The sequence below is a fragment of the Eucyclogobius newberryi genome, unplaced genomic scaffold (assembly GCF_026437365.1).
Source record: "Eucyclogobius newberryi isolate DKJ021-1_F unplaced genomic scaffold, fEucNew1.0.hap1 SCAF_3, whole genome shotgun sequence".
NCBI classification, from domain to species: Eukaryota; Metazoa; Chordata; class Actinopteri; order Gobiiformes; family Gobiidae; genus Eucyclogobius; species Eucyclogobius newberryi.
The window spans coordinates 36,572,668-36,587,433 of NW_027315945.1; the positions used below are offsets into that span (position 1 = coordinate 36,572,668).

The window sequence follows — 14,766 nt, forward strand, 5'->3', positions numbered from 1 at the left end:
TAATTTGCACCTGTGACAAACAATACAATGAGTTTTTTCCCTTTGAAAGCTGGTTTCAAGAGGAGGTGCTCTTCAGGACGAGGTGCTCTTCAGGACGAGGTGCTCTTCAGGACGAGGTGCTCTTCAGGACGAGGTGCTCTTCAGGACGAGGTGCTCTTCAGGACGAGATGCTCTTCAGAACGAGGTGCTCTTCAGGACGAGGTGCTCTTCAGGACGAGGTGCTCTTCAGGACGAGGTGCTCTCCAGGACGGGCGTCTCTGGGGAAGCAGTCGTCAGCGCGGTGGGACGCTTTGATGCAAGGCCAGCCTTTGTGGAGGGCACCCGGTTTGTGTGGGGGAACTGTGTGCACCACTGCTGCTGGAGACCCGGTTTGTGTGGGGGAACTATGGTCTGTGTGGGGGAACTATGGTCTGTGTGGGGGAAAGCTATGGTCAGCACTGGCACATAGACGCCATCGGAACGGAAGTTATCTGTACGGAAGTAACCAAGTCCAATGTGGCGGCCCAAATCACTTGCGGTTAGAGACAAGGCGTCTTCACCATTTTGCTGGTAGGTGAGGGAGGTACATTTACTGTCTCGCAGCCTGGTGGTTAAGGACATGGCTTGTGGCGTAGGAGATCATGGGTACTAATCCCTCATGGAGAACATTTTATTTCGAAATTTACATTTTTTCTCCTAACTACTAACTACTTTGTGTGGGGGAACTATGGTTTGTGTGGGGAACTATGGTTTGTGTGGGGGAACTATGGTTTGTGTGGGGGAACTATGGTTTGTGTGGGGGAACTATGGTTTGTGTGGGGGAGCTATGGTTTGTGTGGGGGAACTATGGTTTGTGTGGGGGAGCAATGGTTTGTGTGGGGGAACTATGGTTTATATGGGGGAACTATGGTTTGTGTGGGGGAACTATGGTTTGTGTGGGGGAACTATGGTTTATGTGGGGGGACAATGGTTTGTGTGGGGGAGCTATGGTTTGTGTGGGGGAGCTATGGTTTGTGTGGGGGAACTATGGTTTATGTGGGGGAACTATGGTCCGTGTGGGGGAACTATGGTTTGTGTGGGGGAACTATGGTTTGTGTGGGGGAACTATGGTTTGTGTGGGGGAACTATGGTTTGTGTGGGGGAACTATGGTTTGTGTGGGGGAACTATGGTTTGTACTATGGTTTGTGTGGGGGAACTATGGTTTGTGTGGGGGAACTATGGTTTGTGTGGGAACTATGGTTTGTGTGGGGGAACTATGGTTTGTGTGGGGGAACTATGGTTTGTGTGGGGGAACTATGGTTTGTACTATGGTTTGTGTGGGGGAACTATGGTTTGAGTGGGGGAGCTATGGTTTGTGTGGGGGAGCTATGGTTTGAGTGGGGGAACTATTGTTTGTACTATGGTTTGTGTGGGGGAACTATGGGTTGAGTGGGGGAGCTATGGTTTGTGTGGGGGAACTATGGTTTGTGTGGGGGAACTATGGTTTGTGTGGGGGAACTATGGTTTGTACTATGGTTTGTGTGGGGGAACTATGGTTTGTGTGGGGGAACTATGGTTTGTACTATGATTTGTGTGGGGGAACTATGGTTTGTACTATGGTTTGTGTGGGGGAACTATGGTTTGTACTATGGTGTGTGTGGGGGAACTATGGTTTGTGTGGGGGAACTATGGTTTGTGTGGGGGGGCTATGGAGCTATGGTTTGTGTGGGGGAACTATGGTTTGTGTGGGGGAACTATGGTTTGTGTGGGGGAACTATGGTTTGTGTGGGGGAGCTATGGTTTGTGTGGGGGAACTATTGTTTGTGTGGGGGAACTATGGTTTGTACTATGGTTTGTGTGGGGGAGCTTTGGTTTGTGTGGGGGAGCTATGCTTTGTGTGGGGGAACTATGGTTTGTGTGGGGGAACTATGGTTTGTACTATGGTTTGTGTGGGGGAACTATGGTTTGTGTGGGGGAACTATGGTTTGTGTGGGAACTATGGTTTGTGTGGGGGAACTATGGTTTGTGTGGGGGAACTATGGTTTGTACTATGGTTTGTGTGGGGGAACTATGGTTTGAGTGGGGGAGCTATGGTTTGAGTGGGGGAGCTATGGTTTGTGTGGGAGAGCTATGGTTTGAGTGGGGGAACTATGGTTTGTACTATGGTTTGTGTGGGGGAACTATGGGTTGTATGGGGGAGCTATGGTTTGTGTGGGGGAACTATGGTTTGTGTGGGGGAACTATGGTTTGTGTGGGGGAACTATGGTTTGTACTATGGTTTGTGTGGGGGAGCTATGGTTTGTGTGGGGGAACTATGGTTTGTACTATGGTTTGTGTGGGGGAACTATGGTTTGTGTGGGGGAACTATGGTTTGTGTGGGGGAACTATGGTTTGTACTATGGTTTGTGTGGGGGAACTATGGTTTGAGTGGGGGAGCTATGGTTTGAGTGGGGGAGCTATGGGGTTTGTGTGGAGGAACTATGGTTTGTGTGGGGGAACTATGGTTTGTACTATGATTTGTGTGGGGGAACTATGGTTTGTACTATGGTTTGTGTGGGGGAACTATGGTTTGTACTATGGTGTGTGTGGGGGAGCTATGGTTTGTGTGGGGGAACTATGGTTTGTGTGGGGGAGGTATGGAGCTATGGTTTGTGTGGGGGAACTATGGTTTGTGTGGGGGAACTATGGTTTGTGTGGGGGAGCTATGGTTTGTGTGGGGGAACTATTGTTTGTGTGGGGGAACTATGGTTTGTGTGGGGGAGCTATGGTTTGTGTGGGGGAACTATGGTTTGTGTGGGGGAACTATGGTTTGTGTGGGGGAACTATGGTTTGTGTGGGGGAGCTATGGTTTGTGTGGGGGAACTATGGTTTGTGTGGGGGAGCTATGGTTTGTGTGGGGGAGCTATGGTTTGTGTGGGGGAACTATGGTTTGTGTGGGGGAACTATGGTTTGTGTGGGGGAACTATGGTTTGTGTGGGGGAACTATGGTTTGAGTGGGGGAACTATAGTTTGTGTGGGGGAACTATGGTTTGTACTATGGTTTGTGTGGGGGAACTATGGTTTGTACTATGGTTTGTGTGGGGGAACTATGGTTTGTGTTGGGGAGCTATGGTTTGTGTGGGGGAGCTATGGTTTGTGTGGGGGAGCTATGGTTTGTGTGGGGGAACAATGGTTTGTGTGGGGGAACTATGGTTTGTGTGGGGGAACTATGGTTTGTGTGGGGGAACTATGGTTTGTGTGGGGGAGCTATGGTTTGTGTGGGGAAACTATGGTTTGTGTGGGGGAACTATGGTTTGTACTATGGTTTGTGTGGGGGAGCTATGGTTTGTGTGGGGGAGCTATGGTTTGTGTGGGGGAGCTATGGTTTGTGTGGGGGAACTATGGTTTGTGTGGGGGAACTATGGGTTGAGTGGGGGAACTATGGTTTGTGTGGGGGAACTATGGTTTGTGTGGGGGAGCTATGGTTTGAGTGGGGGAACTATGGTTTGTGTGGGGGAACTATGGTTTGTACTATGGTTTGTGTGGGGGAGCTATGGTTTGTGTGGGGGAGCTATGGTTTGTGTGGGGGAACTATGGGTTGAGTGGGTTGAGTGGGGGAACTATGGTTTGTGTGGGGGAACTATGGTTTGTGTGGGGGAGCTATGGTTTGTGTGGGGGAGCTATGGTTTGTGTGGGGGAACTATGGTTTGTGTGGGGGAACTACGGTTTGTACTATGGTTTGTGTGGGGGAACTATGGTTTGTACTATGGTTTGTGTGGGGGAGCTATGGTTTGTGTGGGGGAGCTATGGTTTGTGTGGGGGAACTATGGTTCGTGTGGGGGAACTATGGTTCGTGTGGGGGAACTATGGTTTGTGTGGGGGAACTATGGTTTGTGTGGGGGAACTATGGTTTGTGTGGGGGAGCTACGGTTTGTGTGTGGGAACTACGGTTTGTGTGGGGGAGCCACGGTTTGTGTGGGGGAGCTACGGTTTGTGTGGGGGAGCTACGGTTTGTGTGGGGGAGCTACGGTTTGTGTGGGGGAGCTACGGTTTGTGTGGGGGAGCTATGGTTTGTGTGGGGGAACTATGGTTTGTGTGGGGGAACTATGGTTTGTACTATGGTTTGTGTGGGGGAGCTATGGTTTGTGTGGGGGAGCTATGGTTTGTGTGGGGGAACTACGATTTGTGTGGGGGAGCTACGGTTTGTGTGTGGGAGCTACGGTTTGTGTGTGGGAGCTACGGTTTGTGTGTGGGAACTACGGTTTGTGTGTGGGAACTACGGTTTGTGTGGGGGAACTACGGTTTGTGTGGGGGAACTACGGTTTGTGTGGGGGAGCTATGGTTTGAGTGGGGGAGCTATGGTTTGTGTGGGGGAGCTATGGTTTGTGTGGGGGAGCTATGGTTTGTGTGGGGGAGCTATGGTTTGTGTGGGGGAGCTATGGTTTGTGTGGGGGAACTATGGTTTGTGTGGGGGAACTATGGTTTGTGTGGGGGAGCTATGGTTTGTGTGGGGGAGCTATGGTTTGTGTGGGGGAGCTATGGTTTGTGTGGGGGAGCTATGGTTTGTGTGGGGGAGCTATGGTTTGTGTGGGGGAGCTATGGTTTGTGTGGGGGAACTATGGTTCGTGTGGGGGAACTATGGTTTGTGTGGGGGAACTATGGTTTGTGTGGGGGAGCTACGGTTTGTGTGTGGGAACTACGGTTTGTGTGGGGGAGCCACGGTTTGTGTGGGGGAGCTACGGTTTGTGTGGGGGAGCTATGGTTTGTGTGGGGGAACTATGGTTTGTGTGGGGGAACTATGGTTTGTGTGGGGGAGCTATGGTTTGTGTGGGGGAGCTATGGTTTGTGTGGGGGAACTATGGTTTGTGTGGGGGAGCTATGGTTTGTGTGGGGGAACTACGATTTGTGTGGGGGAGCTACGGTTTGTGTGTGGGAACTACGGTTTGTGTGTGGGAACTACGGTTTGTGTGGGGGAACTACGGTTTGTGTGGGGGAGCTATGGTTTGAGTGGGGGAGCTATGGTTTGTGTGGGGGAGCTATGGTTTGTGTGGGGGAGCTATGGTTTGTGTGGGGGAGCTATGGTTTGTGTGGGGGAGCTATGGTTTGTGTGGGGGAACTATGGTTTGAGTGGGGGAGCTATGGTTTGTGTGGGGGAGCTATGGTTTGTGTGGGGGAGCTATGGTTTGTGTGGGGGAGCTATGGTTTGTGTGGGGGAACTATGGTTTGTGTGGGGGAACTATGGTTTGTGTGGGGGAGCTATGGTTTGTGTGGGGGAACTATGGTTTGTGTGGGGGAACTATGGTTTGTGTGGGGGAGCTATGGTTTGTGTGGGGGAACTATGGTTTGAGTGGGGGAGCTATGGTTTGTGTGGGGGAGCTATGGTTTGTGTGGGGGAGCTATGGTTTGTGTGGGGGAGCTATGGTTTGTGTGGGGGAACTATGGTTTGTGTGGGGGAACTATGGTTTGTGTGGGGGAGCTATGGTTTGTGTGGGGGAACTATGGTTTGTGTGGGGGAACTATGGTTTGTGTGGGGGAACTATGGTTTGTGTGGGGGAACTATGGTTTGTGTGGGGGAACTATGGTTTGTACTATGGTTTGTGTGGGGGAGCTATGGTTTGTGTGGGGGAGCTATGGTTTGTGTGGGGGAACTATGGGTTGAGTGGGGGAACTATGGTTTGTGTGGGGGAGCTATGGTTTGTGTGGGGGAACTATGGTTTGTGTGGGGGAACTATGGTTTGTACTATGGTTTGTGTGGGGGAACTATGGTTTGTGTGGGGGAGCTATGGTTTGTACTATGGTTTGTGTGGGGGAACTATGGTTTGTGTGGGGGAGCTATGGTTTGTGTGGGGGAACTATGGTTTGTACTATGGTTTGTGTGGGGGAACTATGGTTTGTGTGGGGGAGCTATGGTTTGTGTGGGGGAGCTATGGTTTGTTTGGGGGAACTATGGTTTGTGTGGGGGAACTATGGTTTGTGTGGGGGAACTATGGTTTGTGTGGGGGAACTATGGTTTGTGTGGGGGAGCTACGGTTTGTGTGTGGGAACTACGGTTTGTGTGGGGGAGCTATGGTTTGTGTGGGGGAACTATGGTTTGTACTATGGTTTGTGTGGGGGAGCTATGGTTTGTGTGGGGGAGCTATGGTTTGTGTGGGGGAACTATGGGTTGAGTGGGGGAACTATGGTTTGTGTGGGGGAACTATGGTTTGTGTGGGGGAGCTATGGTTTGTGTGGGGGAACTATGGTTTGTGTGGGGGAACTATGGTTTGTGTGGGGGAACTATGGTTTGTACTATGGTTTGTGTGGGGGAACTATGGTTTGTACTATGGTTTGTGTGGGGGAACTATGGTTTGTGTGGGGGAGCTATGGTTTGTGTGGGGGAACTATGGTTCGTGTGGGGGAACTATGGTTCGTGTGGGGGAACTATGGTTTGTGTGGGGGAACTATGGTTTGTGTGGGGGAACTATGGTTTGTACTATGGTTTGTGTGGGGGAACTATGGTTTGTGTGGGGGAACTATGGTTTGTGTGGGAACTATGGTTTGTGTGGGGGAACTATGGTTTGTGTGGGGGAACTATGGTTTGTGTGGGGGAACTATGGTTTGTACTATGGTTTGTGTGGGGGAACTATGGTTTGAGTGGGGGAGCTATGGTTTGTGTGGGGGAGCTACGGTTTGTGTGTGGGAACTACGGTTTGTGTGGGGGAGCCACGGTTTGTGTGGGGGAGCTACGGTTTGTGTGGGGGAACTACGGTTTGTGTGGGGGAGCTACGGTTTGTGTGTGGGAACTACGGTTTGTGTGGGGGAACTACGGTTTGTGTGGGGGAGCTACGGTTTGTGTGGGGGAGCTATGGTTTGTGTGGGGGAGCTATGGTTTGTGTGGGGGAACAATGGTTTGTGTGGGGGAGCTATGGTTTGTGTGGGGGAACTATGGTTTGTACTATGGTTTGTGTGGGGGAACTATGGTTTGTGTGGGGGAACTATGGTTTGTGTGGGGGAGCTATGGTTTGTGTGGGGGAGCTATGGTTTGTGTGGGGGAGCTATGGTTTGTGTGGGGGAACTATGGTTTGTGTGGGGGAACTATGGTTTGTGTGGGGGAACTATGGTTTGTGTGGGGGAACTATGGTCAAATACTCGTTCACACTGAAAGAAATGGCTTTTTCTCTGGCATTAGAAAATATAAGCTTGTTTGGGAAACAAACTGTGATTCTACATATTTTTTGTGAATAATAACATATTTGTTGATGGCTGGAAAAATATATTAAATAACAAAAACAACTTTATTTATATGATAATAGTAATAAGTAATAAGATTCCTGCTCTTAACTCTCTCCTCTTTGCTTTCAGATCACTGAAATTACGTTATGTTACAAATAGAACCGTTTTCTGCTAAATGTCTGAAAAGACTATCACAAAACGAGTCGCAGGGGAATCACAGAGGGATAAAGTCCCCCGTTATGATAAAGCAGCCGTCTCCAGGGAGACGTGTACTTCCTGAGCGTGTGAAGGACGACGCAGCTTAACCTTTTCCTCTCCAAACCACAAAGCACATGGAGCGACACGAGAATATAGAACAAACACGAGTATTTAATCATGACATCCACGTCAAACCATAAAGGCACAACTGGACTTACTCAAAACTGACCCTTCCATTTCCAAGTCTGGAGTGCACTTTACCGTCACAGTGAGTCCACGCAGAGGGCAGTCGGCTTTTACCTGCTCAAAGTCATTTTCTTTTCCATTTTATGAACTCTTGTGAAACGTGTCCTTAGAGTGAGATGATGAGTTTCTCCTTCAGATGGACTCTCGCTCCTCGCAGCCACATCCTTTCAAAAGCATTTACGCTGTAATAACTCCACGGCTGCTACGGCTACAGGCCGAGATGTGACGGTGCAGGTGTGACGGTGCAGGTGTAACCGTGCAGGTGTGACGGTGCAGGTGCAATGGGTGCAGGTGCAATGGGTGCAGGTGCGATGGGTGCAGGTGCGATGGGTGCAGGTGTGATGGCGCAGGTTTGCCGGTGCAATGGGTCCAATGGGTGCAGGTGTGACGGCGCAGGTGTGACAGCGCAGGTGTGACGGCGCAAGTGTGACGGCGCAGCTGTGCCGGCGCAGGTGTGACGGCGCAGGTGTGACGGCGCAGGTGTGACGGCGCAGCTGTGCCGGCGCAGCTGTGTCGGTGCAGGTTTGTCAGTGCAATGGGTTCAATGGGTGCAGGTGTGACGGCGCAGGTGTGACGGCGCAGGTGTGACGGCGCAGGTGTGACGGCGCAGGTGTGCCGGTGCAGGTTTGCCGGTGCAATGGGTCCAATGGGTGCAGGTGTGACGGCGCAGGTGTGACGGCGCAGGTGTGACGGCGCAGGTGTGACGGCGCATGTGTGACGGCGCAGGTGTGACTGTGCAGGTTTGCCGGTGCAATGGGTGCAATGGCTGCAGGTGTGACGGTGCAGGTGCGACGGTGCAGGTGCGACGGTGCAGGTGTGACGGTGCAGGTGTGACGGTGCAACTTTCTCTCCCCACACTCTCCTCCTCTCCCTCCTCCTCCTCCTCTCCTCTCCCTCCTCCTCTCCCTTTACCTCTCCCTTTACCTCACCCTCTTCCTCCCTCTCCTTCTCTCCCTCCTCCTCTCCCCTCGCTTCTCCTCTCCTCTCCCTCCTCCTCTCCCTTCACCTCTCCCTCTCCTTCCCCCATCCTCCCCTCCCTCCTCCTCCCCTCCCTCCTCCTCCCCTCCCTCTTCCTCCTCCCCTCCCTCCTCCTCCTATCCCTCCTCCTCCTCCTCCTATCCCTCCTCCTCCTCTCCCTCCCTCCTCCTCCTCCTCCTCCCTCCTCCTCCCCTCCCTCCTCCTCCTCCCCCTCCTCCTCCCCTCCCTCCTCCTCCTCCCTCTCCTCCTCCTCTCCCTCCCTCCTCCCCTCCCTCCCTCCCTCCTCCCTCCTCCCTCTTCCCTCCTCCCTCTCGTGGTTCAGATGTGCCTCACGTAGCTGACATTTGGAGACGAGTGCTCCCGCCGTTGCCTTTAGAAGTCGCCGTGTCGGTGGGAGTGAGAGGTCCCGTCGGCGCCGCGTGCATCCGGCGCCGTGTGAGGCGGTGTAAAGTGCAAAGGCCGCCGCACTCGGGCCCATTAGAGCTGACAATGGAGCGGCCCGGCGTTATTCCTCGCCGGTGACCCTGCGACGCTGACATTTCCACTGCTGCCGTAGGAACAGTAGGTACAGTACGGCGGCGAGGAAAGCTCGGATCACCTGCTATGGATCTGCAGCGCCGCGGATTGTCAATTTGTGCCGCGAAAGTTGTACTTCTTTCATGGTAAATGTCAGCAATTTAAGCCAAACCACAAATAGTAGTAACGCCGTAGTCAAGGTCACGTGTTTGTAGATAAATAATAGAAAACAAAATGTATTTCACTGGCATAACCTCTAGCTATTTGGTCAATAAATCAGTCAAAGGTTTTATTTGTCGACTAATTATTTTGGGGGGATTGAAAAGAAGACGGTATCTCGATATTTGGGACTGAATTGGGAATTGCGCCCCCTCATCGGGATTTGGTGTTAGCGCTCCATCTACTGGCAGCAGAGGGAATCATCGTGGGGCAGTGATAGTCGGAGCGAGTCTGGTGATGCTTTACGCACTTCCAGAGATACTTGAAGCAAAGTGTTTTTGTGAGGCTCAGAGAGGAAGCAGAGAAGACAAGCTCGCAAACAAGAGTGGATGAAACAAGCGTGAATGAGGTTAAATACAACTCCAGACAGGTTTTCGATGAGGAAAAAGTGTTGTAGCGCAGTTAAAAGGTCCAAAAAGTACAGTTCACATGACACGTACTTATCAAGTCCATCAAAGAAACAATCGCAAACGCAACCCTGTCACACACTAACTGGGTCACGGGTCAGATCTATTCGTTATGGGTCAGATCGATCGAAAAGTTGCTGGTTTCCAAAGGCCAAGGACGAGGCGGCCTCACTGTCACGGCCCGGCTACAGCTCGAGTGGTCCGTGAAGGTCAATACGTGCACGAAAGCGTCCGAGCGCAGGACAATCGGCGCGCAACAACAAAGAACGTGGCCTCGCACAGCCTGTGTGTGTGTACTATACTTTGGTCTTATACGGTGCCTTTCATTCCAGTTCCTCAAAGGGCTTCACATTGCATTATTCCTTCCCTCCGTACTCCACACACAAGTGAGGCAGCCGGTAACAAATAACGTGACAATAACACAGGCCAAGGTAAACAACAACAATGAAACGACTTTATGCCGATGACACGACGACCCTGAAGCAGAATAATCCCAGAAAACCCTTCAGAACAGAACACGAGCGGCAAAAGAAGTGTACGAGTCTCCAAAGGAGGATATGTGACTGACCGTGGCCAATCCAGTTACATGTCTACCCGGAGACATTTTGAGTTATTCACAGATTCTGAAAGTGTGAATTCAAAGCTTTCCAATGATGTCTCACTCATGTAGATCTGATAATATTTGAGTAAGTTGTGGTCATTTGAATGTATACAACTCTCAAACCCATTCACTGAGAAAACGGCTTCCAAAGTTTCTCACCGGAGTGAGCCCAGAGTCACAGGGGGGCTCATTTGCATCTCATTGAGATAAGCCCTCCCCCCTGTCACACTGACACCACCTTCCCCCTACAGCTGTCACTCAAGACTCAAGAGGAGTGTTGTTATTGATGGTAACTGGACTTGAATCAGAATTAGAAGTTACTATATTAAAATGGAAATACTTGGATTACAAAAGGCCCTGAATAGAATCAAAGAATCAGAATGAGAATAGGGTTCATTGCATTTGTCGATAAACATAATTCACAGGTGATTCAGTGCACCAACAATGGTGCACTGAATGATTCAACACAAACAACAAAAGATAAGATAAGATAGCCTTTAATGTTACAACGCAGTAGATACAGGGGGAAAGGACAGTAACTTATAGGAAGTTTAAAAAACACTCTTAATAGAAGAACTCTTATAAACAGATGCCAGGGCCAGGTATACGAACTGCAACGGGTCCATGGCTTTGAATATATGAGATATGAGATATGAGATATGATATGTACACCACCAGAGTCCAATTACATCAGAGAGCACATCCTCATCCTCTTCTTCGTCTGTGCACTCTTCTGTGCTGTGACTCTCGGCTCTTGGCATCAAAGCTGTAAACAAATAACAGGACATTTAAGAAATGGCTAACTATTTCACATAAAACACTCATTAACTATTTATATTTTTTAACAATGTGAGAGTTTCAATATAAATACCTGAAGTGCTGATAACTCTTGATCTTTGGAAGCCGTCTGAAGAAGGGACTCAGATGCTTCTGCCAGTCCAAGTTCTTGACAAACACTTTGCCATCCGCCGTTCCAACAAGCTGTGGGATATTGAGGTGAGACTCAGGAGAGCTGTTTTCCACGACCTGATGACAAGGGCGACACTGTAAAAAAATGAGAACAGAAGAAACATATCTTAAGCAGAGAGCAGCACTGAAGTTTTGCCAGATTAATGTTTACACATTACAGTAGTCAAATAATATAAACTAACCTCAGCGATGTCTTCCAAAGTGTCAACCCTGGTCTTCATGTATGCTCGCTTGATAATCTGATGATCTGTGCGTGGCCTGCAGCTTCTGATGTGTGGGAGAAGCTGTTTCCACAGTGATCTGAAGCTTGATGTACAAACTGCAGGCTCACCTGAAAAACAGATGTTGCTTATGGTTAATTATACTCTAATCATTAAAACACGAAAATCACCAAAATAATGTTTTACACTTACCACGCTCCTTAGCAGACTTCACGTAGAGACAGGTCATGTCAGTCAGGGTGTCTTTGCCAATTCTGAAAAGGGGGATAAAAGGATTAGGGTTAACAGTAATATGGGAATAACACGCTTCACAGATAACAGTTCACATTGTGACGTTAACGGTGTATTTAAGATGCAAAACGCGGAGATATTGGGACATCTGCCCTCGGCTAGCGATGCTAGCTAGCTCACTTGAGATAAAACGGCTCGTAAAAGCAGAACACTTGCAGAACAGCACACCAAAACAAACATACACTCGAGTTTAAAAGCGGGTATTTTAGTCGCAAAGCTTACCTGGTTCAGCCGTCCTGTTGTCTCTTCCAACACCGTGCACAGAGAGACACACAGGAAGCTGATAATGGCCAGGCAAGCGCGTGATTGGTTCGAGTGACGCAGTGCGTGCGTGACATGCAACGTACGTAAGCCACGTGACCAGAAGTGGTATCGGGAGTTGTAGTTTTTTTCTCTTCCCTCGCCGAAAAATAACCCGATAACATAGCAAAGTTTAGCTTACAACTTAGCTCCGAATAGCTGCGTTTAGCTCCAGGCTGTGGCGCCAACAGCCGGTTTAGCACCATAAAACACACACAAAGCACGACCCATACAACCCACGGGCCAACCCATGCCGAAAAATAACCCGATAACATAGCAAAGTTTAGCTTACAACTTAGCTCCGAATAGCTGCGTTTAGCTCCGGGCTGTGGGGGTAACAGCCGGTTTAGCACCATAAAACAGACACAAAGCACGACCCACACAACCCACGGGCCAACCCACGCCGAAAAATAACCCGATAACATGGTGATAACAGCAAGTAGTCACATTAAGCCCGTATTGCAGAGTGCACTGAAGCAACATGTTAGCTTAGCATTAGCTCTACCGGAGCAGACAAGTAAGATTCTAAAGTGATCACGAGACTGCCTTAAAACACAGCGTTAAAGCAATAATTTAGTAGTAAAGTAAAAGTGTACCTGAGTAAACAGTTCCGTTGCAATGTAGTCCAGGAAATGTAAGCTCTGAAGACTGTGCTCTGCAGACGGTCTGGAGTAATGAGAGAAGCACACGGAGCACGCAGAGCACGCAGCTGTAGCCATGCGGATCACAGCTGATTGGTGGAAAATGTAAACAACACGTTGGCTAGAAAAAGGTGACGCCCCCCAGGAGAGCAGGAAAAAGACCCGAAAACTCCACATTTTTAACAGCTTAATGTATACGTTTAAGACAACCAATAGTGTTATCTGAAGCACACAGGGGCTTATTCATAACTTCAACTAGCACATTCTGCAAAAAAACGAAAATCACAAATTTGGGGAAAAAAAAGTAAAATGCTGTTTTTCTCAGTTTCACCGAGGCCGACATGGTCCGACAATTGCCGTGGCGAGTCACATATGTCCGAGTCCGTGTGTGGCGGGTTAGTTGAAGTGTCCTTTATCTCCCCCACCGTTAGCGGACAAACAAACGAAGCTCGTCAAAGTCGGAGGAATAACGGAGCTTTAAGCAGTTTGTTTTTCATACACATGGGGAATCTGCGTTTCAGTTTTATGCAGCTAAAACAAGTTCTCCTCTGACAATGTTCAAATCTAAGCTAAAAACTGTTTTGTTTGGCTGTACATGTGACTGAAAGGATTTTATTTGCACTCTTCTCTTTCGTGTCTTAAACTGTTTTGTGATTTCTGTCATTTATGTGTCATTTCAATCCACTTGAAGCACTTTGAATTGCCTTGTGTACGAATTATGCTCTACAAATAAACTTCCCTTGCCTACAATGTTCCGGGGGGTAATATCGTGAGAGAAAGGAGCAGAAATATTGCTCTAAACCCATTAAAAAAAGAATCATCAGCTTTCTGACTCAAATTCTATATTCTAAATTTAAAGTTGATTTGGGCGATATTGATAAAAAGGGATGTGCTAAAATGTGCCAGTTAATATCTTGGTTGAGCTTAAAAAATAAGATAAATCACACAAAATGTTTTACCGACTATTTTTGGTTATTATTTCCGCACGTTTCTCTGTTGCATTTGCACGTTCTCCCTACCTCGTTCTGCAGCTCGTCGTTGCTCCGCGGCGACGACAGCATCTCGAACAGAGACGTGCAAAGCTCCTCGCCGCTGGACGAGACCATGTTCCCTCCGCTCAGGTACTTGGCCACCTCGGCCCATAAGACGCCCTCGTCCTCTGCGTCCGGCTCCCGTTGGTCGGAACCCGAGGCTCCGTTCTCGTTGGACACCTTCTTGTTAGCGCTTTGTGGATTGGCAAAGAAGTTCTTAAAATCCAACGCTATATCGTTTTCCTCAAAGCCGTTTTCGGGGAAGTCCTCCAGAGGTTCTAGCGCGTACGTTTCGTGCGAGAACTGGATGTTGCGGCCGAAGCAGAAGCCCTTTTTGGGGTCGTGGCGCAAGCTCTGGTTTTGGACAAATTCTTCGGCCCGCGAGTCGCCGAGCTTGGCGACGACTTTGACCACGGACGCGCAGGCGGACTCTGCGGCGGACGAGGGGAAGGGTCCGAACATCTGCTTGATGGAGCGCGTCTCCTCTGAGCCCACGTGGTCTTTGTTGTGGAAGGTCTCGAACAGGAACACGCCGGCGCTTTCGATGGCCTCCTGTCCATGTTCGGAGCCCACTGCAAAGAAGAATGTGCAATACATCTGTGTGCAATACTGTTATAATCCATGTGCAATACTGTCATAATCCATGTGCAGTATTGTCATATTCACGTGCAATACTGTCATAATCATGTGCAATACTGTCATAATCATGTGCAATACTGTCATAATCAAGTCCAGTACTGTCATAACCATGTGCAATACTGTCATAATCATGTGCAATACTGTCATAATCATGTGCAATACTGTCATAATCATGTGCAATACTGTCATAATCAAGTCCAGTACTGTCATAATCATGTGCAATACTGTCATAATCATATACAATACTGCTATAATCCACTTCCAATACTGTCCTAATAATGTGCTATACTGTCATAATCGATGTGCAATACTGTCATAATCATGTGCAATACTGTTATAATCCATGTGCAATACTGTTA

At 49.2% G+C, this 14,766-nt stretch overlaps 1 protein-coding gene across 1 annotated transcript in view; it reads right to left on the reverse strand.

Moving 5' to 3' along the window:
* ascc3 (activating signal cointegrator 1 complex subunit 3) overlaps positions 1-14,766 on the reverse strand; it is a 227,263-nt gene that overhangs the window by 190,522 nt on the left and 21,975 nt on the right. Inside the window, exon 4 of the mRNA XM_072461519.1 lies at positions 13,757-14,340. Within this exon, the coding sequence (XP_072317620.1) occupies positions 13,757-14,340 (584 nt within the window). The remainder of the gene's footprint in view (positions 1-13,756; positions 14,341-14,766) is intronic.